This window comes from Mastomys coucha, unplaced genomic scaffold (genome assembly GCF_008632895.1).
Source record: "Mastomys coucha isolate ucsf_1 unplaced genomic scaffold, UCSF_Mcou_1 pScaffold5, whole genome shotgun sequence".
In the NCBI taxonomy this organism is placed as follows: domain Eukaryota; kingdom Metazoa; phylum Chordata; class Mammalia; order Rodentia; family Muridae; genus Mastomys; species Mastomys coucha.
In genome coordinates, this window is record NW_022196911.1 from 96,822,992 (window position 1) to 96,848,646 (window position 25,655).

The 25,655-nt window shown below is 48.6% G+C and overlaps 4 protein-coding genes and 1 long non-coding RNA gene across 16 annotated transcripts in view; 1 reads left to right on the forward strand and 4 right to left on the reverse strand.

The window, feature by feature from the left end:
• Window positions 1-1,278: 1,278 nt before the first annotated feature.
• Window positions 1,279-16,347, forward strand: LOC116078284. Of its 10 annotated transcripts, none has more exons than XR_004113478.1 (8): window positions 1,279-1,881; window positions 2,554-2,696; window positions 3,193-3,307; window positions 5,608-5,821; window positions 6,098-6,251; window positions 6,757-6,899; window positions 7,236-9,684; window positions 15,201-15,544. It is a non-coding gene; the product is annotated as an uncharacterized LOC116078284 (long non-coding RNA). The 10 variants fall into 10 exon arrangements; XR_004113474.1 differs by lacking the exon at window positions 2,554-2,696 and adding an exon at window positions 14,825-14,948; XR_004113475.1 differs by lacking the exons at window positions 2,554-2,696; window positions 15,201-15,544 and adding an exon at window positions 16,203-16,347.
• Window positions 1,387-2,962, reverse strand: Hcrt (hypocretin neuropeptide precursor). Its single transcript, XM_031353360.1, has 2 exons — window positions 2,546-2,962; window positions 1,387-1,861 (listed from the first exon to the last, which is right to left on the reverse strand). The coding sequence occupies exons 1-2, from the start codon at window positions 2,564-2,566 to the stop codon at window positions 1,490-1,492; spliced, it is 393 nt and encodes a 130-aa protein (XP_031209220.1). The 5' UTR covers window positions 2,567-2,962; the 3' UTR covers window positions 1,387-1,489.
• On the reverse strand, window positions 5,131-9,397 carry Ghdc (GH3 domain containing). 3 transcript variants are annotated; one of them, XM_031353359.1, is made up of 9 exons: window positions 9,143-9,397; window positions 8,510-8,790; window positions 8,145-8,266; window positions 7,518-8,019; window positions 6,888-7,080; window positions 6,721-6,792; window positions 6,511-6,644; window positions 6,074-6,159; window positions 5,131-5,802 (listed from the first exon to the last, which is right to left on the reverse strand). In XM_031353359.1, the coding sequence occupies exons 2-9, from the start codon at window positions 8,775-8,777 to the stop codon at window positions 5,584-5,586; spliced, it is 1,596 nt and encodes a 531-aa protein (XP_031209219.1). In that variant the 5' UTR covers window positions 8,778-8,790; window positions 9,143-9,397; the 3' UTR covers window positions 5,131-5,583. The 3 variants fall into 3 exon arrangements, with proteins under 3 accessions (XP_031209219.1, XP_031209218.1, XP_031209217.1); XM_031353358.1 differs by having other exon boundaries at window positions 9,026-9,397; XM_031353357.1 differs by having other exon boundaries at window positions 8,510-9,397.
• LOC116078283 (60S ribosomal protein L37-like) lies at window positions 15,970-16,320 on the reverse strand. Its single transcript, XM_031353361.1, has 2 exons — window positions 16,165-16,320; window positions 15,970-16,107 (listed from the first exon to the last, which is right to left on the reverse strand). The coding sequence occupies exons 1-2, from the start codon at window positions 16,318-16,320 to the stop codon at window positions 15,970-15,972; spliced, it is 294 nt and encodes a 97-aa protein (XP_031209221.1).
• A 6,057-nt stretch (window positions 16,348-22,404) lies between the features above and the next one.
• The window catches only part of Stat5b (signal transducer and activator of transcription 5B), a 70,042-nt gene continuing 66,791 nt past the window's right edge, over window positions 22,405-25,655 (reverse strand). The window contains exons 16-17 of the mRNA XM_031354067.1: window positions 25,330-25,434; window positions 22,405-24,871 (exon numbers count right to left, since the gene is read on the reverse strand). Coding sequence (XP_031209927.1) covers window positions 24,745-24,871; window positions 25,330-25,434 — 232 coding nt within the window. The 3' untranslated portion in view covers window positions 22,405-24,744. The remainder of the gene's footprint in view (window positions 24,872-25,329; window positions 25,435-25,655) is intronic.

Here is a 25,655-nt window from a genome sequence, read left to right on the forward strand (position 1 = left end):
GCATATGTATGTGTACATGCCTGTGCCAGTAGTGCAAGTGTGGAGGTCAGAGGCCAACTTTCCCAAGTCGGTTCTCTCACTTTTTGAGTCCCTAGGATCGAACTCAGTTCTTCAGTCTTGACAGCAAGATCTTTGTCCACTGAGTCATCCTACCGGCCCTGGTGTCTCTACTTTAGGATTTTACACTACTGTTGTAGGGCTGCTACAGCAACGTGACACCGAAGGGATGGCTTAAACAATTCTGGGATCCGGAAATCTGAGTTCAAGGTCAACTCAGGGCTGGATTCCTCTGAAGGCTGTGAAGAAGGGTTTCTTCCATGCTCTCCCCCAGCTTCCAAGTGGGTTGCTGGTGACCTCTGGCATGTCTTAGCTGGTGGGTGCATTTCTCTGGTCTTTATTTCCCTGTTCATGTGAGCTCTTCCTGTTTCTCTGTGTGCACCCTAACCTCCCTTTTTGTAAGAACACTCCTTATACTGGATTACAGGTCTACCATACTCTGCTCCTATCTCACCTTAGCTGACTACATTGGCAAGGTTACTTCCTAAATGCTGGGGAGGGTCGGGGGGGGGTAAGTTTGCAGCTTGTGAATTTGGGGGAAGCACACCACTTCAACCCGCAATAGGCACCTTTGGCTAGAGCTGGAGACAAATCTTTGCCCATTCTCTGCTTAAAACCATCCCCACAACAAGGTGCAACATCTGCTGCTCATATGCAATGGCTGCACAAACTTACGCACCTCCTTCCCAGTGTGGCATTGCTCATGCTCCACAGGACAGTGGACCACACTACAGATGCTCTGGAAGGCTCCTCATGAAAGCTCAGATGCCTTGCCTTGTCTGCAACCTTACATCCAGCCCTTGCCAGTTGGATTCTGTGCCCTTGAGCAGCTTTCCTGGACCTCTCTGTATAGGTCCCTGTTATAAAACAGCTGAGGATGGGGCAATTGAGAGAGTGATTGCTTAATTAATATACATGAAGTTCTGGGGTCAGTCTTCCAACGTTGCATAAAAGATGTGTGGTGGAGCACATTTGCAATATCAACACCACCGGGGGAAATAGAGGGCAGTAAGATCAGGTCACTTAAGTTTAAAGTCATTCTGGTCTTTCGAGGGCGACCTAGGATACCCTGTTTCTTAATAAACACCCCGTTTCTAAATAAAGTGGGTAGTAGAAAAACGTGAGGGCACATTGGTACCTCATTTCCACCCTCCCAAGTGTGCAGCACACACCCCAGGAACTCTGCAAGGTTCCTTGCTGGGTTCTTCCCGACCACGAGAACCCAGTACAACGAGAAACACAAGCTGCTTCCAGGCCCTAGGCTCGTCACAACTCTCAAGATGCTTTCCCGCCCCCTGGAGGCCTGAATTTGACATATGGAAACAAAGATTAGTCACACCAACAGAGAATCGTCTTTATTGCCATTTACCTAGACACTGACACTGGCGAGCAGAGGGGGAAGTTTGGACTAGGACAAGGATAGAAGACGAGTTCAGACTCCGGATCCGCCCCGGGGCGCTAAAGCGGTGGCGGTTAAGGTCGGACAGCGGCGACCAGGGCAGGGATGTGGCTCTAGCTCTGCGCCTGCGCGGCGGCCCATGGTCAGGATGCCAGCTGCGTGGTTACCGTTGGCCTGGAGGAGGCGCTGCAGCCGTCCCTGGAGGCCTGGGGGTCCAGCCCGCCGCTTTCCCAGAGTCAGGATGCCCGCAGCGTGGTTGCCAGCTCCATGCAAGAGTTCGTAGAGACGGCAGGAACACGTTTTCTGGCGACAGCAGTCGGGCAGAGGCTGTGCGTCCACCCCAAGGGACAACAGCGCTGGGGGCAGCAGTAGCAGCAGCAGCAGCGTCACGGAGGCCCAGGGAACCTAAAGAGGACGGAGACAAGGTGCAAATGGGCTTCCCTCCACACAGCCAGTTGGCTCTCAACCTCTTCTTGTCTGCGATCCAGCTTGGCTGTCAACTGAGTTTCCTGCGGCTGGCTCCTTTGTCAACTCATCCTTCAATACACAACTGAGCCATATCCTCTAGGAACCCTCATAGGTTTTCTCTGGGGTAGAAGTTTGTCCTGTGCAAACATATTTAAAGGCTTGACCCTCTGCCTGCAGACAGGCGCGCCTGAGTCTATCTGCACCAAACTTACAAGCTTGACTTGGAAACAAAGAGTTTTTATTCAGTGCAGTCCTTCCCTCTGCACACAGCAGCTTTGCTTCTCCTCTGGGGAAACTGAACATTGTGGCTTTGAACTAGTTTCCCATCTTCTCGGGACAGCCCTTCCTCACCTACAAACTAGGCATAAAACCATCTCTTGGGTTGTTGAGTGGAAGACATAACTGACAAGCACAGAGGGCATCCGAAATACAAGTATTCACTAAACATGAGCTCCCACATGAAGGCCCACCCAGTGCTAACCAAGGAGGCAGGTTGCCAAGAGCCCACCCGGACTCTTCCCTCAGTGCTACACTCGAAAGATCAGATGCGTCCAGCTCTCAGCCAGCACTATCATGGCCTCAGTAGTTTGATGAGGCACATCCCTATTTCTAGTTCTTTACCTTTGTAGAAGGAAGGTTCATGATGTCTGGAGCTCAGGAAAAGATGGAGAGATGCTATCTTCAGTGCAGTGGTCCAAATACCCAAGAAGTCTGAGGCCGTCGTCTTCTGTGGCTTGCTTCCAGGGGACAGGGGTTTATAGTGCTCTGAGGTGTGCGTGTGTGTGGAGGGGTAGACATGAGTACATGCGTCCACTTTAAACCAGACAAAGGCATGTCTAAGATTAGCATCTTACAGGGGAGCCGTTTCCAGGTTGGACCCAAAGAATGGCCGCCTTGTCCCTGGTCCCCAGCTTGTCTGTCTGCCTGTTCCTTGGAGATAGGGCGGTTTCCGAGTACTAATGAGGTTATCTTGCACCCAGGAATCTAAGTTCACAAAAGAAGCCTTGGCTGGGACACTCACTGGAGACAATGGGGGAGGGGACAGTTGCTAATTAGGGGCAGAAGTGGCAGTCTGAGAACCACTGTCTGTGGTATATACGTTGAAGGTAGGGAGGGTACCTGGGTGGCATGCTCCCTCACCCACACTAACTCGGGGGTCCATCAGGGTCCAGGGCCTTTTCTTCCATGGAAACAGTTCTTGACCTGCCCTATTCCCCCACCTCCACCCCCACCCCACAGCTCTCCTTTTCTTTTGTCTCTTTCACCAGACTCCACCATAGAAAGTCTTGGAGACTTACTGTGGGCAACGGATGAGAGAAAAGCCAAGCCTGGTTTTTAGAAGCTGATGAAGAGTAGACGCCTCCTGGGCCAGTAGAGAAGAGGGTAGTCTTACTCTGCCATCTCCAGGATTGAGCCACCATGGAACAGGGTGTGGGTGGACCCGGCCAAGTTCACCTTCAGGGTCCTTTTAAGAAGCCCTTGATGTAGCTCAGTCCTGCATGGGTACAGGAACAGCTATGTGTCTAGGATGTGAGCCCACTTTCTTTTCTTTCTTTCTTTCCTTTCTTTCCTTCTTCCTTTCTTTCTTTCTTTCTTTCTTTCTTTCTTTCTTTCTTTCTTTCTTTCTTTCTATTTTAAGACAGGGTTTCTCTGTATAGCCCTGGCTGTCCTGGAACTCAGGCTGGCCTCAAACTCAGAAATCCACCTGCCTCTGCCTCCCAAGTGCTGGGATTAAAGGCGTGCACCACCACTGCCCAGCCAGTGAGCCCATTTTCTTACATTTGCTTATTTTTGGATTTATATGTACGAGTGCTTGGTGTGTATGGATCTATACTGTGTGTGTGCCTGGTGCCTGTGAATGCCAAAGGAGGGTTTGGGGACCCCTGGAACTGGAGTTATGGATAGTTGTGAGCCGCCAGATAGGCAAGATCCAGTCCTCTGCAAAAAAAAAAAAAAAAAAAAAAAAAAAAAAAGCAGCAAGCGCTCTTAATGGAGCTATCTGTCCAGCCTCTATGTCTCCTCCTTCATGTAATCTGGGTTGGGTGAGGCCTGAGCCCAGGATAGTTCAATGCAGGCCAGGAACTACTCAGACACCAGCAAAGATTAGACAGGCACTTCCTTCTGGGTGGGGCGGGGGATCCCTCAAAGGCTTTGCAGAAAAGTAGCTTCCATTAGGTAAGTAAGGGGACAGAGTATACCTGAGAAGGGACAACTCAGAGCACAGGCTTGGATGTTACAGTGCTTGGCTCCTAAGGGATGGGGTGTGGGTAACATAGTTTCTATAGAGTTAAAGGGAGAGGTAAGGTGGGTATGGCTTTCTAGGGCCTTGTGTGCCAGGCTGAGCAGTCATTGGTAGGGGATTTTAAAAGTCTGGTCTGTGTATCTGTGTGGCAGGGGTGGGGATGGGGGGTGTGAGGGAAGGGCTAGAGAGATGGCTCAGTAATTAAGAACAGAACACTTGACTGCTCTTCCCGAGGTCCTGTGTTCAGTTCCCAGCAACCACATGGTGGCTCACAATCATCTGTAATGGGCCCTTTCTGGTGTGTCCAAAGAGAGAGACAGTGTATTTGTATCCATAAAATAAATAAATTAATTAAAAAAAAAAAAAGGCTGGCCAGGCAGTCGTGGTGCATGCCTTTAATCCCAGCACTTGGGAGGCAGAGGCAGGCGGATTTCGAGGCCAGCCTGGTCTACAGAGTTCCAGGACAGCCAGAGCTACACAGAGAAACCCTGTCTGGAAAAAACAAAACAAAATGAACAAACAAAAAAAGGCTGATGTGGAACTGGCTAGGGAGGAAGGAGGAAGGAGGAGGGAGGAGGAAGAGCCCAGAACTGAAAGCTGGATACTGATCTGGACTTGGAGGCACTGTGGGCGCAGCCAAGTCCTTGATGTTTTCACAGAGGACCTGGGTTTGGTTCCCAGCACCCACATAGCAGCTCTCAACCGCCTGGAACTCCAGTTCCAGGGAATCCACTATCCTCTTCTGCGTTTTTTTTTTTCTTCCAGAGCTGAGGACCGAACCCAGGGCCTTGCGCTTGCTAGGCAAGCACTCTACCACTGAGCTAAATCCCCAACCCCACTCTCCTCTTCTGGACTCTGAAGTATTCACATATACACGGTGCACATACACACGTGCAGGCACAGACAGATAACATAAAATAAATACATTATTTTTTTTTTAAATTTTTATTTGGGAGTTGATCCAGGGAACAGAATGATAGTGTAGGCAAGGGAGAGAAGGATGGAGGGATGGGGGAGAGCTGGTAGGAAGAATATTAAATACTGGGTTACTGTGGGCCACAGCCTCGGCCTTTCAGGAGGTTGTGCAAGATACTTATACCCTAGACCACGAGACGAGACAGAGGCTTTGTCATCCGCTCCGGGAGCATTGTCTATACTTTCAGCCCTTGCTGTTACCCTGGCCAAGCACGTGAGAAGGACCAGCAGTCTCATGCAGGATAGGCTGGCTGGAGACCGTCGATGGGTTCAGCTGTATGCTCAAAGCCTGCACCTTAAAACTTGCCCACGAGTCTAAGGTCTCCCTAAGGCCCAAGGGCTCTAATAGACCAATATTATACGATGTCTGGTCCTGGACTCAACATCCGGAGATGTCCCAGAGGAAAGAGTGGGGCAGAAACAGGGAGGCTGGCTGCCTCGATTAGGATATCACACTGTTCTGCAGGAGCTGGGCCAGGTGCCTGAGCCTGAGGACCCGAGGCATTCCAGGAGGCCAGGAGGAGGAGGGGCAGGCTGCTAGCGCTCTCCGAAGAACGCTGAAGCTCCCTGGCCTCACCAGATGGACTTTGGCAAGACCCACACTGCCCCGGATCCGCAAGGCCTTGTACTGAGGGGAGGCCTCCTGAAGGCAGTGGTCAAGCTGAAGGCAGAACAGTGAGGTGAGGCTGTGAGGTGGCGGCCCGTGTACCAGATACGCCTGACCACCTCCACGGCTACATGCACTTAGGATTTTGGTGTGGAGATGTGTGGGACCCATGTGGGACCCATGCTGCCTTTCCAGGTTCTCTGAAGGGGGGGCCCCCCTCCCTAAGGCCCACCCTCTTCTCTGAACTCTCTCATCTCCATGACAACTGGGAGCTTGTAGAGCAAAAGAGATTTAGAATCAGACCCAGGTCTCATCATTTATTTACCTTGTCTCGATTTTCCTCCGACAGATTCCTCAACCCCCTCAGCTCCACAAACACTTCATAGTGTGGGGCCAAAACCTCACAGGAGTCTGAGGATAAAGCCATAGGAATACAGACTTCCTGAGGACAAGGCGGCTTCGAGAGCCAACACCCTACACCCTCACATCTTCCCTATTCTAAGGTTCATGGTGGGGGGTGGGTGGGTGTGGAGAAATGAATAGAGGGGAACCTAGAAATGACTCCTAAATATGAGACAGGTCAGGAAAGAAAAGGGGTGGAGACTGTAGGGATGGAAGTTAGATGCAGAGAGGGACTTTCTTTAGGAACAGTGGGGAGGGGTGTGTTTTATCTCCTTCCTAGATGTCTCTGGTCAGGGCAAACATAGGTCAGGGGATAGCCAGACCCAAGAAATGGAGATAGGAGATGGTAGAGCTGCTTACCCAGAATGCTGCTCTCCACACAGACATGGTCTAGCAGCTTGGCCCCTGGCCACTGCCCCACTGCTTGGGCCAGGGCCACAGAGAATACAGTCTCATCAGTAACTTCTCCTCGAACACTCAGGGTTTGCCCCAGCCTTGAAGGAAGAAGGAAGAGAAAGTGGGCCCAAGGCACAGGGACATCCCCTCATTATCCCCCCTGGGGTCACCTACCTGCGGGTGAACCTGACCACGGGACACTGATTGTAGGTACCAACCACCTGTACCACATCACCCAGCCGGCACCTGTGGAATAAGTCGAGAGGAAGAATGAGCTTCCATCCCTTCCCAAGACCAGGGTCCTCATCACAGGAGACAAGGACCAGTCAGCAGGAGATCACCTGGTCAGGCTGGTATGGTCCGTCAGCACTAACTCATACTCTTCCTCCCTTTGGGCATCAGTAAGGAGGAGAGTGGAGGCTGCCTCTTCTTGGGTTCCTTTCTTGATTGGAAGCAGCTCAATAAAGGGGGCTTCAGGGGGCAGAAGATAGGATCCCTGGGGTTGCTCTGGCCACAGGTTTAGGGCCATCACTCCTACAGAGAGCAAAACAGTCTTTTTGTCAACCTTGTGGTGCATTCCTGTCTGCCAGGCAACAGCAGAAGGGAATGCCCCACTCTGGACACTCGTCTAAGCATCTGACCCTCCTGACACAACCTTTCTGGAAATCCCCGCGCCCCCCCCCTCCCAGGTCCAGCCTGCTCTTTCCTGGTCCTGACTGAGCAGAAGCAGGCAGAGATGCTGTGTGGATCAGAGCTGGAAACAAGGCCTGGCACCACACGAGTCTGTGTGAAATGCTATGTCTCTGTCAGTGAACCTTGGCATTCTCAGCTGTTAGTCAGAGCTAGTAACCCAGACCATCCCAGGCACTGAGGAGAACTAAAGAAGGAAAGCGTATGCTATGCGGCTCAATGCATGGTAGCTAGCTGTGTGACGTCTGCCCCCAGCCCCACCTGCATCATCCCCCGCTGACCTCCGGAGGCAGCATAAGCGGGAGAGAAGAAGGCTAGCCCTTGGCACCACAGGACCCTGAGGGCAGCCACAGCTTCTGCCTGTCCTCCTGAATCCAGAGTCACCACCACCTGCAGCTTTGGCCAGAGCCGGAGGGCCAATCCTCGGGGTCCCTGCTCTAGGGCCTCCTGCAGCTCAGTGGCTCGTTTGGGGAGAAGCCTTCCTAGGCTCCCAGATGCTATGGCTTCAGCCAGTTCTTCACCATCAGCCTCCAAGCCCACAAAGACATCCAGGAGCTCCACTGCAGTCCTTGCCTCAAGCACTCTCAGCCCCGGGGATATCAACGCCTCCAGCAGCAGGGTCCGGGTGTCCTTGGCTCCATCGGGGCTTACCCGACCCAGGGCATGCCCGAGCCAGGGGACAGAACAGGGCCATGGGGATATAGGGGTCACACAGGCAGTACTTCCCGGAGCCAGCACTTCAGGGTAGGCCTTGTTTAGGGTTATTAGACCCAGTAGGGTGGCCTGGAGGGAGATAGGAGCGCCTGTCATTCAGACTTAAGAATCAGACCACAGCTATCCCAGTGGGCCTTCTTTGCACATCCATTTGGGAGGGTCTGCTATTATGGGGTGGAGGTACCTCTGTTTACCTGCAAAGAGGCATCTCCATGGTACTGGGGGAAGGTAGGGGACGGGAGTTTCTCTTCACTTTCTTTCTCCTGGGTGTGGCTGATTTGGGTCAGTGGAAGATGATTCCGGAAGGTGCTCACGTCTGTAGATCCCCCCCAAAAAACACCAGAAACTCCTCAGGAAGTGAGAAGACTATGGAGAGCCTTGAAAAAGGAACCCAGAAAGGCTAGACCAGGGCCCAGCTAAGGAAAAACCATCCTAACAGGAGTCAGGTGTAGGCCATGGTAGGGCTCTGTACCAGGCCACATCATATTGGTGGTAAACGAAGGGGCCTTTGGGTTATTTTCTCTCATTGGGTCACCTCCCCCAGGTACCAGAAACACACCTGTGTACTCCCTGGGGAGACAGCAGGAACCCTGGGCTTTCTTCAGACACCACATAAGGGCCTGCTGCTGGCTCTGGCCTGCATTCAATGTGCTCCGTTCTAGTTTCCGCTGCTGCCAGGCGGCTGCCCAGCCCAGCATCCCCCAGGACACTCGGTGCTGGAGACTGATCAGCCAGCATGGCCTGGCACCCCAAGCCCTTTGCTGCCAGAGCATGGCCAGCAGGGGCAGGAGCAGCAGCAGGAGCAGCAGCAGCCACAGCAGAAGCATCTCCAAGGAGCTCCTGGGAGAGGAATGGGACAGAATGGGCCGTGAGAGGGATAACCATGTCTTCCCCCACACTCCACTGCACACAGAAAAGGGAGGAAGGAGACAGTGGGAGGAAGCCGGGGCCTTGCTGAGCAGGTGATATGGAAGAGAGACCCTCAAGACCCTAACTGGCATCCTTGCTTCCGAGCTGGAGAACAGCTTCAACAGCTCCTCCCTCGGAAGACTTGAGAGGACTGGGCATGACGTACATTTTTACCCACTCCCAAGTGATTTTGCTTCCTCTCAGGATCTTCCCTGCCCTGGTCCCGTTTCCCTCTAGAGCCCTGGATATATATATGCACCGGTCACAGCCCACTTCCGCCTACTTTCAGCACCCCAGATCCCTCAGGGTCCCTTTGGTCTCTGTATACTGCAGTTCTGAAAGCTGAAGTGATGACTTTAAAAGGCAGGGCTTGGACAGGAAATCCGGCCTGACTGGGCGGACCTGGGGGCGTGGAGGGATGTTCTTAAAGGAACAGGTCTCCTAAAGGGCGAAAAGTTGATTTGCTGGCTCAGGTTGGCAGATGAGGGAGTTAAGGCCAGGGTAGCAAGGGTCTAGAAAGACAGGGAGGTGTGTGTGGAAAGAGTGCTGGCTTTCCATCCAGGAGCAGACTCAGACTTGAGATCTACTAAAGACCACAGCTTCGGAGGTGTGGTTGTGCACACCAGTTGCTCCAGCCCTAGGGGATGTGTCCGCTAGAGAGCCAGGTCACACACAGCTACTTAACAAGTTCAAGGTCAGCCTGAGCTACTTTTCTTAAACAACCTATTTTACAGAATGCATCTGGAATGCATCCCTGCATCTGGGAGAGGCTGGGGAAGAGGAATGATTCCTCTAAATCGGAGACCATCTGGGCTACAGAGCCAGGTACTGCATTATTGAGTGAACAATAGCCAGACCTTGTGGTGCATACTATTAATCTCAACACGAAGAGACAGAGGTAGAAGGATCTCTATGAGTTTGATACCAGCCTGGTCTTACATAGTAAGTTCCAGGACAGCCAGGGCTAGATAGAGACTCCCTGCATCAAGTAAAATAAGTAAATAAAGGAATGAATAAAAAACATCAACAGGGCTAGAGAGATGGCTCAGTAGTTAAGAGCACTGACTGCTCTTCCAGAGGTCCTCAGTTCAATTCCCAGAAACCACATGGTGGCTCACAACCATTTGTGATGGGATCTGATGCCCTCTTCTGGTGTGTCCGAAGAGAGCAACTGCGTACTTACATAAAATAAATAAATCTTAAAAAAAAAAAACAACAAACAAATATCCAAAATTGTTCCTGATCTGTAAATCTTCTCCACAAAGTTAAGAAAATGACTTTCGTTCGAGGCCAGCCTGGTCTACAGAGTGAGTTCCAGGACAGCCAGGGCTATACAGAGAAACCCTTTCTTGAAAAACCGAAAAAAAAAAAAAAAAAAACTTTCACCTAGGCAGCCTTAAACCTGAATGCAGTGTGTGTCACAGGCAATCTGCTGAGAAACCTCCAAGACAGACAGACAGACGGCAACCCACCCTTTTCCACAGACAAGCTGACACAGTCAGTTATCCAACCGCCAGCCCTTAAGTAGGATGCCTTACAGCATATATGGTTTGATCAAATTTTCCTGGTAATGAGTGTGACTGAATTTACTGACTTTATCTCAAAAAAGCAAAACCAAACCAAATAAATTATTTAAAAAACCAAAATGCAGCCAGGCAGTGGTGGCGCAAGTCTTTAATCCCAGCACTTGGGAGGCAGAGGCAGGTAGATTTCTGAGTTCAAGTCCAGCCTGGTCTACAGAGTGAGTTCCAGGACATCCAGTGCTATACAGAGAAGCCCTGTCTCAAAACAAAACAAAACAAAACAAAACAAAAAAAACCCAAAAAACATAAAAACAAAAACAAAAAACCCAAAATACATTTGAAATATTTCATTTTTAGAAATGTTTTGCCAGGCAGATTTCTGAGTTCCAGGCCAGCCTGGTCTACAGAGTGAGTTCTAGGATAGCCAGGGCTACACAGAGAAACCCTGTCTCAAAAAAACTAAAAAAAAAAAAAAAAATGTTTTATTGGTTCTTTGTGATTTTACATCATTGCTTCCTCCAGCCCCTTATTTTTATTTTATGTGCTTTGATATTTTACCTGCATACATGTCTATGTGAGGATCTTAGATTCCCCTGAATTACAGTTTGTGAGCTGTCACATGGTGCTAGGAATTAAACCCTGGTCCTTTGGAAGAACAGCCAGTGTTCTTAACTGCTGAGCCATCTCTCCAGCCCTGAAATATTTCTTTTTATTATGTGTTTATGTGTGTCTCAATGTGTGCAGTTGCCTGTGGAAACCAGAAGAAGGCTTTAGATCTGCTGGAGCTGGAGTCATATAGGTTATAAGCCACCCAACAAGGATGAAAGAAGTTGTGGCCTTCTGGAATGGCAGCCATAACTGTTCTTGCTTGCTGAGACCGCTCTCTAGCATACATACACATCCCTCCTCCCTCCCCCTACACCTTCTTTTGAAGCAGAGTGTTAGCCCAGGGTGACTTTGAACTTGATAGGTAGCTAATAATGACTTTGAATTTTTTCTAAAGGTTTATTTAATTAATATATATGATTACATTGTAGCTGTCTTCAGACACACCAAAAGGGGACATCAGATCCCATTACAGATGGTTGTGAGCCACCATGTGGGTGCTGGGAATTGAACTCAGGACCTCTGAGAGAACAGTCAGTGCTCTTAACCACTGAGCCATCTCTCCAGCCCAACTTGAATTCTTGATCCTCTTGCCAATCCTTCCAGAGAGCTGGGATTACAGTCAGGCCACCACACCCAGTTTAATGTAGTGCTGGAGATGGAACTTGCGGCTTTAATACTCTTGGTAAATACTTTACCAGATTAGCTATCTCTCCAGTCCCTGTGCATCACAGCTTGTTCTTGTTTTCTCCTCAAATTAAATATTATCTAGCTGCTGTTATTTAATGACACAGGGTTTCTCTGTGTAGTTTTGGATGTCCTGGGACTCTGTAGACCAGGCTGGCCTCAAACTTAGAGATCCACCTGCCTGTGCTTCCCAAGTGCTGGGACTAAAGGCATGCACCACCACTACCTAGCTAAATATTATTTCTTTTTAAAAATTATTTCCTTTTGTTTTAGAGGAAGGAACCACCCAGCTATCAATTGATTTATTTATTTTATGTTTTTGACTTCAAAGCCAGTGTATGTGCACACACACACACACACACACACACACACACAAGGAATTTATTAGAATGGCTTACAGGCTGTGGTCCAGCTAGTCCAACAATGACTGTCTACCAAGGGAAGGTCCAAGAACCCAGTGGTTGCTCAGTTCAAGAGGCTGGATATCTCAGCTGGTCTTCAGAATACCTTAGAATCCCAAAGAAGTAGGCTCTAATGCCAGTGAGAGAGAGGACTCGCCAGCAAGTGGCTGGTAAGGGTGAGAGCAAGCAGGCAGAAAGCAAATTTACTTCTTCCATGTCCTATACATAGGCTGCCAGTAGAAGACATGGCCCAGACTACAGGTGGGTCTTCACATTTCCAACGTCTGGATTAGAAATGAGTCTTCCCATTTCAAACGGTTTAATAATAAAAAAAAAAATTCCCTCATCGGGGTGTCCAGCCATTTAAATTTTAGTTAATTCCAGATCAATCAAGTTGACAACCAAGAAGAGCCATCTTAAGTGTACAAAGACAGTCAGAGCTACAGAGCGAGACACTGCCTCAGCAAAACAAAACAATAAAAACCCAAACAAACAGAGGAACAAAAAAGACCCAAAACAAAATAAAACAAACAAAAATGACAACACAAAAATGAAAATCAAAGTTAAACAAGCCAGTGACAATAAGGAAAAAAAAAAAAAAAGAGCCAAAACAAAGCCACTCCTGGGCATGAACTCTATGACCTATCAGGCAGTGTGGTGTGTATACCCATCAAGGTGGGCCAAGTGTTTTCTTTTTTTTTTCTTTTTTCTTTTTCTTTCTTTTTTTTTTTTTTTTTTTGGTTTTTCGAGATAGAGTTTCTCTGTATAGCCCTGGCTGTCCTGGAACTCACTCTGTAGACCAGGCTGGCCTCAAACTCAGAGATCCACCTGCCTCTGCCTCCCAAGTGCTGGGATTAAAGGCATGCGCCACCACCGCCTGGAGGGCCAAGTGTTTTCTAGGATGCCCTGTGGCCTGTGTGAAGCCCCCTTCCACCTGTGCTCTGGACATCAACTCTCCAAATATCCAACTGTCAATGCTGAACACCCAGGACATGTGGAAAACCTTGCATCTCTTCTCGGCTGAGCCTCTTTGGCCACTTCTTCCCTCCCCACCTCTCTTCCCTTCTGTCTTGAAGACCATGCATTTGCTTATTCGTTTCTTTATGATTTGAAAAACAGACTGCTGAGCCGGGTGGTGGTTGTGCAAGCCTTTAATCCCAGCACTTGGGATTAAAGAGATAGATAAATAAATAGATTAAATAGATAGATAGATAGATAGATAGATAGATAGATAGATAGATAGATGATAGATAAATAAATAAGAAAGGCAGACTACCTTATTTGGGTTCTGTCTCGGGGTTTTATTGCTGTGCAGAGCTACATCATGACCCCAGCAACTCTTATAAAGGAAAATATTGAATTTGGACTGGTTTACAGTTTATTACCATCAAGGTGGGAAGCATGGTGGCACACAGGCAGACATGGTGCTGGAGAGGTGGCTGAGAGCCTCACACCCTGATTGACAGGCAGCAGGAAGAGAGAGCAACACTGGGCCTCATTTGAAACCTCAAAGCCCACCCCCAATGACTCCAACAAGGCCACACCTGCTGATAGGCCACTCCCTATGAGTCGACTGGGGCCATTTTCATTCAAACCACCTCAGGCCTGTCTAGACTTTTGGATGCTTGACTACTTTATACTCGCCTTCACATGGGCACAATAACTACTTGTCCATCCTTGACCCAGGATTGGTCCTCTCCTGTAACAGGTCGATTTCTTCAACTCCATATCATTCAGGAGGGACACATGTGGAGCTGTGAGGAAGGAAGGAAGCACCCAGCTAGTGAGTCAGATAAACCCAATCTACCTCAATCCAATGGCAGATGTCTTAGCTAGATTGCCCCCACTCGGCTTTTATTTTTTTTAATAACAGATTTATTAGATGTAATCCGCACACTACATGAGTCACCCGTTGAGTTTGTGATTCGATGTATTCAGGATCTCCATGGGTCCAGGCGACTAAAGCCAAGTCAACTTTAGAACATTGTCAGCATGCCCAAGACAACTCTGCATTTGCCAGGTGTGGTGGGACACACCTTTGGTCTTAGCACTTGGGAGGCAGAGGCAGGTGGATCTCTGTGAGTTCAAGCCAGCCTGGTCTACAAAGCCAGTTCCAGGATAGCCAGGGCTATATAAAACCTGCCTTAGAGAGACAACAACATAAAATATTTATTTATACATGTGCCACAGCACATGTGGAGGTCAGAGACAACCTGTGGGTCTCAGTGCTCTCCTTCTGGCATGTGGGTGTTGGGATAAGAGTAAGGTCGTCAGGATTTTGGGAGCAAGTGCCTCTACCTGCCATCTCTCAGGCCCTAGCCTTGAATTTTTCATCCTCCTGCCTCAGCTTCCTGAGCACTGGGATTACAAATATACATCATTATATCTGCCTCTGACACTATTCTAAAGTGTGTGAAGTGATGTCTCATTGTGTGTGGGTTTTTTTGGTTTTGTTTTTGTTTTGTTTGAGTTTTTCGAGACAGGGTTTCTCTGAGTAGCCCTGGCTGTCCTGGAACTCACTCTGTAGACCAGGCTGGCCTTGAACTCAGTAATCTGCCTGCATTTGCCTCTCAAGTGCTGGAATTAAAGGCATGCGCCACCACTGCCCTGCCTCATAGTGGTTTTAATGTACACTTTACTCATGACTGGTGTCCATTATCTTTCTATGTGTTTATTGGCCATATGTAGAAAAATATCTAATCATATCACGTGCTTACATTTAAGCTGTTGTTTTTCTTTCTTACTAAGTTGCGAGAGTTGCTTTTATGCTTACATCCGTGCCTCCTGACACACATGTGACTTTCCGTGTCCTATTCTGCACTGCCGTTCATTTTCTCAGGATGTGTCGCTGTCCAGCAGCAACGTAAAAACAGTAGGTTACCTGGAATATGAAGTTAGAAATAGATAGGATGAGATAGGATGAGATAGGATGAGATAGGATGGCCAACATTATACCTACCCTCGAGGAGGGTACCTTAAAACATTAGACAGAAGCCTTTACTCAGCCATCTTGAACCTTTAATGAATACCTTTGTTCCCACCAACAGGAATAAGTCAGGCAAAACCACACCCCCAAGTATGTCAGCATGTTAGTCCAATCAGCGACTTCCTTTTTTCTCTGCAGAGGTGGAGCTTCCGATTGTAACTGGAACCAGATTGGAGGCGTGGCCAATAGCAGGAGATGGGCAGAGAGGTGTGGCTATGAGAGGCAGGCCTCAAACCAGGAGGGTAACAAGGATGCACTGGAGGCGCTGAGGCTTTATGCTAAAGAAGTTTCCCACAGAGGAGTATCGCGTTTGATGCTTCCAGATCTTAGGGAGAGAGTGGAGTTTTTCACCAGTGTGATGGTAGCTGTCAGACTTTAGCATCATCTGAAATGGCTGTAGTTAAAACCATTTGTAACTTCGTGTTTTTCCACCCCTCCACTTTGTTTCCAGAAATAAACGTAATATTTCATGAATAAATGAATGCCTGGGCCAGGAGCTCTGCTTGTTCCCCGACTAACTCCAATAGGAGTTATTCTGTTCTAAGTCATACCGCTGGTTACTTGGTCCTCAGTTTCATGTGACCGTCTTCTGCGTCTGGGTCGAATCCCTTGAGCCTGACTGTCTTCCAGAATTCCCCCTCTGCCTGATGTCCCACTCACCTTCTAATCCTGCCTCAGTTCATTGGCCATAGGCTTTTTGTTTTGTTTTGTTTTGTTTTCAAGACAGGGTTTCTGTGTAGCCCTGGCTGTCCTGGAACTCACTCTGTAGGCCAGGCTGGCCTCGAACTCAGAAATCCATCTGCCTCTGCCTCCCAAGTGCTGGGATTATTAAAGGTTTGCGCCACCACTGCCCAGCTGCTTTTTGTTTTTGTAACCAGAACATTTATTTTATGGCTGTTTGAAATCCTCAAGATGAACTGGATGCTGCAACAGCTGCCCTCTTGGGTTTAGGCATTGTTCCTTCATGGAATCCATGTCTGAATCTGCGGTAGACAATCCTTAGGTGCCTCATCCGACCAGTCCCGGTAGTGTTTCGCCTCTTAGCCTTGGCACTCCATAGGTGCCTCATCTGACCAGTCCCGGTAGTGTTTGGTCTCTTAGCCTTGGTACTCCAGTTATACTTTCTCTTGCGCTTGGCAGGGTAGCCACATTTGCCACAGGTCGACTTCTGAAGGTGGTAGGCCTTGGAGTCACAGCGGCGGGACAGCATGTGCGTCTTATTGCGACCCTTTCCAAAGGATGCCGTTCCTTTCGTCATCTTGCTTCTATCGGCAAGGCCAAAGAGACCGGAAGAGCCAGCTGCTTTTTTTTTTTTAATTGACAGGTGAAGCTTCCATATGCACAAGAGATAATCTCTACAAATGGTCATACTGCTTTTCTTTCTCTCTCTCTGTCTCTCTGTCTCTCTGTCTCTCTGTCATCTTTCTCTCTCTCTCTCTCTCTCTCTCTCTCTCTCTCTCTCTCTCTCTCTCTCTCTCTTTTATGGAGACAGAACTTCTTTGTATAGCCATGGCTGTCCTGGAACTCACTCTGTAGACCAGGCTGGCCTCAAACTCATAGAGATCTGCCTGCCTCTGCCCTCTACGTGCTGGGATTAAAGGCATGCAACACCACACTTGTCCTTCCTTCTGGCTTTTTACCTGGGTGCTAGGGATTCAAACTCTGGCCCTTGTGCTTCATCAGAAAACATTTTGCCAACTAACACATCTTTCTGGCCTCTCACCTTTTTGTTAGTTTGTTTTATTGTTGTTGTTTCTGAGACATGTTTTCTCTGTGTAGCTCTGGTTGTCCTGGAACTCACTCTGTTGTCCAGGCTGCCTTCCAACTCAGAGAGTTCTGCCTCCTGAGTGCGGGGCTTAAAGGCATGTGTCACCACCAAGCTCCATTACTATTTTCAATCATATTCATACTCAAATAGACTCTCTTATACTGAGCTCTCTTTGGATTATGGAGATAAATCTGACTTTGTGGTAGTGTACAGTTCCCTTTATATGTTGATGTGTTCTCTTTATGCCTTTTTTGTTTGTTTGTTTGTTTTTGTTTTTTGAGACAGGTTTTCTCTGTGTAGCCCTGGCTGTCCTGGGAACTCACTCTGTAGACCAGGCTGGCCTGGAACTCAGAAATCCGCCTGCTTCTGCCTCCCAAGTGCTGGGATCAAAGGCATGCACTACCACGGCTCTTTATGTCTTTTTATGTCTATACAACAGTTCCTGTTGTATGTTTGATGGATATAATCTGCTAGCCGGTGTTCTGAATGTTTGTGTCCGTATTCGTGAGTCACGTTGGTCTTGTGATGTCTTGGTCTGGCTCTGGCGTTAGGACAAAGCTGGTTCCCTGGCATGATCTGGAAAGTGTCCATGCTTACACTTACACATACATGCCATAAGCTCAAAAAGTTAGTAGTTAGTAGGGGCTCGAGATATGGCTCAGCACGTGAGAATGCTTTGCTGTGCTTGCTGCGCTTGCAGAGCGCCCGGGCTCAGTTCCCCTTTGCTTCTGAAGCTCTGATGCCTTCTTCTGGTTGCTGCTAGCACCAGGCTCATACATTGTACATAAACACATGCTGGCAAGCCACTCATAGAGATAAAATTAAATATTTTAAAGACAACATGTTAATTAATTACTACGGTGTGCGTGTGTGTGTGCATGATGTGTCCTCCAATCTCAGGTATCCTGAGACAGGCTGGGTCACCTGGCTCTGGAATGGAGAGACAAAAGAATAGTTAAAAAACCCCAAGCTAAAAACATCGTGTCCTTGAGAGCAGCTACAGGGAGAAACTATTTCCAACAGAGGTTACCATAGCTCATCCCATGGTAGAAAAAAAAAGACTATTTTTTTTTTTTTTTTTGGAGCAGGAAGCCAGACGTTCACACACTGATGGCGAAAAAGGTCAATCATGAACTAGATTTGACTGCTTCAACTTCCCCACTCCATCTCTGCGGCTGTTTCTAAGCCTCCAGTTTGATGATGTCCCCTCTGGTGGCTCTCCCAATCAGACTGCTCTCATTTCTGCTAGATGTTATAAACCCCTGGTATGATGTCTGCTATGTATCTGCAACCCACTGTTCATTCATTTACTTCTGCTCACTACGTACTTAATAAATCTATTCAAAACCCCAAGTCCAGCTACTGTAGCTAGATATTACGGGACACAGGGTCTCTATCTCAGAATGGCTTCAAACATATTACTTCTGATCCTCCTGCCTCTACCTCTCAAATGCTGGTGTTAGAAGCATATACTACCAGAGGTGGTTATGCATTTCTGGGAATCAAACATGGAGCAGCGTGTATGCTAGGCGAGCGCTCTGCCAACCAAGCTACCTCCACAGCACATGATAAGTTCAAAATCTTTCCCTCCACCTTTCTTCTTGGCCGTGCTCCCCCGTCGCCCCACGATAGGCATCTGCCTCAGACAAAGTCTTTTGCTTTACTTCTTGTGCTAAGATTCGAACTCAGGGTCTTCTGCACATGAGGCAAGGGTCCTACCTCTGAGCTACAGTCCCAGCCCTTAGAGGACCACAGAATGTTTATCACCTTTTTTTTTTCTTGGTTTGAAAAATTAAGACAGGTTTTCTCTGTGTAGCCCTGGCTGACCTGGATTTCACTCTGTAGACCAGGCTGGCCTCAAACTCAGAAATCTGCCTGCCTCTGCCTCCCAAGTGCTGGGATTAAAGGCATGCCCAACCACCGCCTGGCCCTTATCACCTTTTTTTGAGCCTCAAACTTGGAATAAGTCTAGAGTTGAACCATCTTTCGATGTTGGTTATTAGGTTTGTGACTATGTTTCAGACCTATGGCTGTGGGTTCCCAGATGACACCATCTTCTCTTGCTGAGAATGGTGTCCCAGCTTTCCCTCATTGCTTGTTCTGCCTCCCTTCAAGCTATATTTACTGGGGTTACAGTAGGATTTTTCTTTTCTTTCTTTTTAAACATTTATTTATTTTTATTTTGGGGTTATGAGTATTTGCCTACATGGATGTTCAGGTACCAAATGTGTGCCTAGTGCCCATGGAGGCCAGAGGAGGGTACTGGATCCCCTGGAACTGGAGCTATAGATGATTGTAAGCCACCACGTGGGTGCTGGAGACTGAATCCAGGCCTTCTGCAAGAGCAGTGTGTTCTCTTGTGGTTTTCATTTTCATTTGTTTGTTTGTTCATTTGTTTGTTTGTTTTTTGGAGACTGGGTTTCTCTGTGTAGCCCTAACTGTCCTGGAACTCACTCTGTAGACAAGGTCTTGAACTCAAGAGATCTGCCTGCCTCTGCCTCCTGAATACTGGAAATGAAGGCATGGGACACCACCACCCAACTACAGTAAGTGCTTTCAACTGCTGAGCAGTCTCTCCAGCTTAACCTATCTCCACGCCCTTTTTGTTTGCTTGCTTGGTTTTTGGTTTTTTTTGTTTTTTTTTTTTTTCAAGACAGGATTTTACTGTATAGCCCTTGATGTCCTGGAATTGCCTCTGAAGACCAGACTGGCTTTGAACTCACCACCTACCTTTGCCTCCTGAGTGCTGGGATTAAAGATATGGGCTGCCTTTGGCATTACCACCTGGCATCCAGATGTCCCTTTTTGAGATAAGGTTAAGGAGGACCTTGAACTTTTGATCCTCCTGCTTCTACCTCCCAAGTGCTGGGATTACAGGCATGTACCATCATGCCTAGTTTATAGTAGGGTGTGCTGGCTAATTTTTTTTTAAAAATCTTTTTTTTTGGGGGGGGGGTGGAGGGTTTTTTTTTTCTTTTTCTTTTTTGCTATAGTATGTATACAGCATTCTGCCTGCATATATGCCTACAGGCCAGAAGAGGGCATCAGATCCCATTACTGATGGTTGTGAGCCACCATGTGGTTGCTGGGAATTGAACTCAGGACCTCTGGAAGAGTAGCCAGTGCTCTTAACCTCTGAGCCATCTCTACCAGCCTATGCTGGTTAATTTTATGTCAACTTGACACAAGCTAGAGTCATTGGAGAGAGCCTCAGTTAAGAAAATGCCTCAATAACATTGAGCTATAAGCAGGCTTGTAGTCTATCTTTTTAATTAGTGATTGATTGGGGAGTCCCTAGCCCATTGTGGGTTGGGGCACCCCTAGGCAGGTGTGTTAGTGTTTTGTTTTATTTTTTAACCATCTATTTATTTATTTTATGTATGTGAGTACACTGTAGCTCTCTTGAGACACACCAGAAGAGGGCATCAGACCCCATTACATATGGTTGTGAGCCACCATGTGGTTGCTGGGAATTGAACTCAGGACTTCTGGAAGAAAAGTCAGTGCTCTTAACCTCTGAGCCATTTCTCAGACTCCTTGTTAGTGACTTTTAAATAACTGTGCTTGTAGCAATTTTCCTCTTAACCCAGCTAGCTCCCAAATAATTGAGAGTGGACTATTATATTTATTTAACAAGCTTTAAGGGCACAATGATTCAGCAGTAATATTCCATTTTAATCCTTTAAGCTAATCTGTACCTCCCAGCCAGAATCCCAGTGATACTTGCATTTTAATACTGCTCTGACTCTCTGGGCTCTAGGTGTTTTCTCATTTGTCTCCTAGACTCTTTCTGTGGCCAATCTCCCCTTCCTCTCTCCCTGTCCCCTCTATCTCCTGACTGGGAGGAAGCCCAGTCCTATTTCCTTCCCTGTTTAGTCCCTGGCTGATCAGTTTCTTTATTGACCAATCAGGGAATAACTTGGGAGCAAAGTTTTGCAACTAGATCTGGGGGCACCGAAATCAGCATTTGAATAATATACAAGGATAATCTTTACACATAACATTATGCCTACTCAGGTAGTCCTGGGTTCTATAAAAAAGCAAGCCAAGGAGAACAAGCCAGTAAGCAGCACCCCTCCATGGCCTTAGCATCTGCTCCTGCCTCCAGGTTCCTATGCAGTTTGAGTTCTTGTCCTGACTTCTGTCTTTTGAAGGACTTCCCTGCACGGGACTATCATTTTTGACCTGACCCGTGAAGGACCTCCCACCTACAGGACCAGTATCTGTAACGTGACCTCACAAAGCTCCATCTAGGTGTACGACAGGCTTGCCAAAACCCAGAGGGAGGGGCTGGAGAGATGGCTCAGTGGTTAAGAACACTGGCTGCTCTTCCAGAGAGGGTCAGGGTTCAGTTCCCAGCACCCACACACAGCTCACAGCTGTCTGTAACTCCAGTTCCAGGGGATCCAACACTCTCACCTAGACATCAATGCACATAAAATAAAAATAAATAAATCACAGAAAAGAAAAAAAAAAAACAGAACAAATGCAAAAGATTCAAGGCAGTGAGTGGCAACCAGAGGAGCATTCAGACCCTATACCTCCTGCTTGCTCTCTCCTGGTCATTCCTGATGATGGTGCTGTGAAGGCCTAAGCCGCATAAACCCTCTCCTCCCCAGCATGCTCTTTGGTCATGTCGCTTCACTGCAGCAACAGTAACCCTGACACAGGGACTCTTAAAATGGAAGTCTGGTCATTCCAACTTGCTGAGATTTCCCCCCCTACCATCCCACTCAGCCAGGCCCGTGAGGTCCCTTGGTCCCCTGCCTGCTGCACAGCCTCATCTCTTCCCAAGAGACTTCCCACAGCATGGTTCCTGGCCCAGGATCTCTAGAGAACCTGTGGGGAATGGGCGGGAAGCCTCAGCCTACGCAGCACCAAACCTTCTAGAACATTCTGCCCCACACAGAATGCCCTGGCTGGCTCCAGCCCTCACATGCTTTCCTCAGGCTGAAGGCTTCTTCCTTCCTACACTTCTGATTGGCTGGGACACCGGGCTGCTGCTGAAGACCCGTTACTCTGGAGGCTGAGAAAGGAAGACAGGAGTTCAACCACAGCCTGAGACCTTGTCTCAAAAGAAAAAGAGGGCTGGGCATTAGGGGACATGGTTAATTAGTAGAGTGCTTCCCTGGCATGCTGAGGCTACTGGTTCAAGTCCCGGCATCACGAAAAAGATGGAGAAAGGTCATCTCAGGCTCTCTATGACCCTTCCTTCATGTTTTCTTGTATTTCATAATGACCTTGGGTGGCGGGAACCAATGTCTTGTCACCTCTCATTTTCCTGACATGGTGCCAAGCTCAGGGGAAGGAGTCTGAACACATTCAATTAGGGTTGGCTTTCCATCAGGAAGAGGGTGAGGGGAATCTGAGATGGCTGTCGGCCCAATCTCCCAGTCATTTCCCAGCAGGAAGGTAGGAGATGCCCCTGCTTGCAATCAAAGCTCATGGCATGTCATCTCAGGCCACTGAGTCCCAGCTAGTTCCCCTTCTTAGAGTCACGCTGATGACTGAAAACATTTTCCCGGTAAAGCCACCCTCCCTTGACACATTACCGAAAGGAAACAGGACTCAATATTGTCCTTCAGGAGGCGCCTTTATTGTAACATAAAATACACAATTTTGTGGCTGCCCCAATTTAGACACAATACTTTTTGGTGGCTATATACTAATCTGCCTCGACACTAAAATATGTATCTGAAATAAAACGTTAAAAAGAAAAATTATAAAAGGATATTTTCGTTGTAGGAGATAGCCACTTCAAATCTCCTTCCACCTCTACACGTGTGTGGCCCCACACACGCCACGCCCCAAAGCTGAGACTTTCCTGACTCACGTGTGGGTCTGTGAGCAGGCAAGAGGTCGGTGGAGACCTGCCATCACCTCATCTTTGCAGGCGTGGGGCAGAGAGAGAGAGAGAGACCAGCATGCAGATTGGAAACACACTTTCCAGTTAAAAACCTCTCCCAGGTCCAGGCACAGCCTCAGGAAATCCAGGGCAGCTTAAAAACTATGTGGAAGCCTCACTTTTTTGGCACCCTTTTCTCCAACCCAATTTGAGAGTAAGCTTAGAACCTTCCAGAGGTGCCAGGCTGCTCGACTCTCCCCACGACCTGGGGCCTTGTCCACCATATATCTAGATATTTGCCGATTCCACACCCTTGTGAGGGTTACTGGGACAAACGGCCACATGACAGGTAGGGGAGAGTCCCTTAAGCCTGGACTCCTCTGGCAGTTCTAGCTTTCTTCTGAGGAGGCAGGGAGGGGCCTCACACCTCCTCCAGCCAGCCAGCACCTGAGGCAGAGAGGCTACCGCCAGGCATAGAAAAAGATCAGTGTACAAAACCAAGCCAAGGCAAACAGCAGCTTTTAAAAACTCATCTCCCAATAAATAATTTACTACACAGGAGTATTTTCCTTTAACAGTAAAACACTGATAAATTCAGAAGTTATTTTTGTAAAAAAAATATGTTTATTTACTTGCATGTATAAAAATAAGGTTTTGGGGCTCCTCTCCTGGGCGTGGCTCTGCCCCTGTTTGGGAGAGGAAGCCGAGGAGGGCCTGGCAAGCCTGAGTGGTAACCGCTCCCTGCTTGCCCTTCTCCCCAACGGCCTACTGCGGCCCCTTCCTTCTTTCTGGAGACACTACAGAGGAGACTGTGGAACAATCATGCCGAGGCTTGCACTTTGCTTTGGCAGTTTTCCAAGCTTCCTAGGAAACCCGCTGACTGCATTTCCCCAGTCCCCAATGGCACCCAGCACCCAGCACTACACAGTGCTGGCTGCCTGCTTGGCAGGCCAGCCCCAGGTGCAGGTCCCATTCCTACCACCTAATCCTCAGGGCACTATGTGACACTGAAGGGAGATGAAGTGATCTGGGTACAGAGGACCCAGGACCTGGTACAGGAAGAGAGAAATTTGATGTCAAATTAGGGTGCAAATGGGAAAAACATAAAGACCCGATTTAGAAACAAAAACACCACTGGACGTTTGCAGAAAGCCATTATCAACAAGCTTGGAGAAAAGCCTTGGATAATGCAGGCACGGCCTGGCCACAGTACAGGGTGGGGGAGGGTGGCACCGATAGGCCACGCCCAGCGTCTGGAGTCAGGACTGGGCACACCACACCGCGCTGATAGAGGGGACACAGGGCATCACCTGAACCTGTACACTCAGAGCTGGGCGGCCCTCCTTCCTCTCCGCTATTTTGTTAAACATCTCCACTTGAGTACACACACAGAAGCTGAGTGGCAGTTCTAGAAACAGAGACTGAGTGAGCAGAGGGAAGGAGCCAGTGTTAAGATGGCAGAAGTGGTGGAAACAGCCACTCCCCATCCAAAAACCTGTGACTGCCCTTGCCCCAACACTGTTGATTGAGCTCCCCTTTCCGTCCCTTATGCAAAGGGAACAGGGGACACAGGAGGCACTGGCTTTCATCAACAGACAGTCATCTACATTTCAGAAAACAGTCAGAGACAATGACAGCTTGCTTGGACTATGGACTACCTGGCAGAGGAATGAAGGCTCCCCAGAGGGAGGGTGCTTTTTCCTCTCTTTGTCCTTCTCTTACTTGGACAGTCATGTGTCAAGGTTCAGCCACCCTTAAGACATATGGCCAGGTTCCAGGGTTCAGGGAACTGACGTGCCTTTTTGCACATGGTAAAATCAAGCGCAGCCCCTGTCCTGGCTGGTGGCTTAGACTGGACAGCAGGGGTGGAAAAAAACACAAAGGCACACACTCACACTCACAAGCACTCCCTTCACTAGTGCCACTATGCACAGAGACACTAAAGTCACGACTAGTATTAACACTTCACATTACGAGTATTGTTTCCAAAGAGAAGCGATTCATGGAATTAAAACATCCACAGGAAGTCCCTCCACGAGGACGATGAAGCTGCAGGCGGCAAGGTCTGGTCATGACTGTGCGTGAGGGATCCACTGACTGTCCATGGGCCGGCCTAGGAGCTCTTCCACGCGCCGCGCCACGTCCATCGTGTCTTCCAGATCGAAGTCCCCATCGGTATCAAGGACGGAGTCCGGGCTTCAGAGGGAAAGACAAATGATGAGGTGGGAGGAGCAAAGGTTATCAGAGGTCATCTGAAACCCCACAACCCATCAGGTGAGAGAGCTGGGCTGTCCCTTCAACTTAGGCTCTCACTAGGAAGATCTCCTGATAGAAATCAGAGGCCTTGCTGTCTAGGTCATCAAGCTGTGCTTTCCATCCTGGCTGCCTGAACTCCACCCAGCCCTTACACACAGTGTGGCAAATCTCCATTTTTCAGAGAAGACAAGCAGATGCCAATTTGCTCATGGCCACTGGTGCTTTAAATATCTGGTGCAATCTCCTCCTCTCGAAGGCTAATGCCTCGGCCTAGGCTGGGTGAGGTAAGATCCAGAGAACCTTCAGGTTCCCTTGCCCCAACTCCAGGCCTTAGGAAGTCCAGCCTGAAGCCAAGGCCCCAGTTGCTCCCCATTTATGCCCCCAAGAGCATGACCTACTTCGGTGGGTACATGTTGTAGTGAGCCTGAGGGCACACGACTGGGGAAGGAGCCTGGTCCATGTAGGTGGCGCCACTCCCGGCATCTGTAGATGCATTAGCAAACCTGTAGACGGAAGCAGAACACAATCTCAGCCACATGGACTGGGGGAGGAGGGGTCAAGGGGCATCTTCACGTCTTTTTCAGGACATAGGAGGTTGGTCTGGCCACAGCATGACTGGAACTCAGTTACAGCTCAAAGGCTAAGCCAGGTTTCCTAGGGTATTAGGGATGCTGGACTCAGCATCAGAGAGGGCCAGGTGCTGGGAGAAGAACACAGAGGAGAG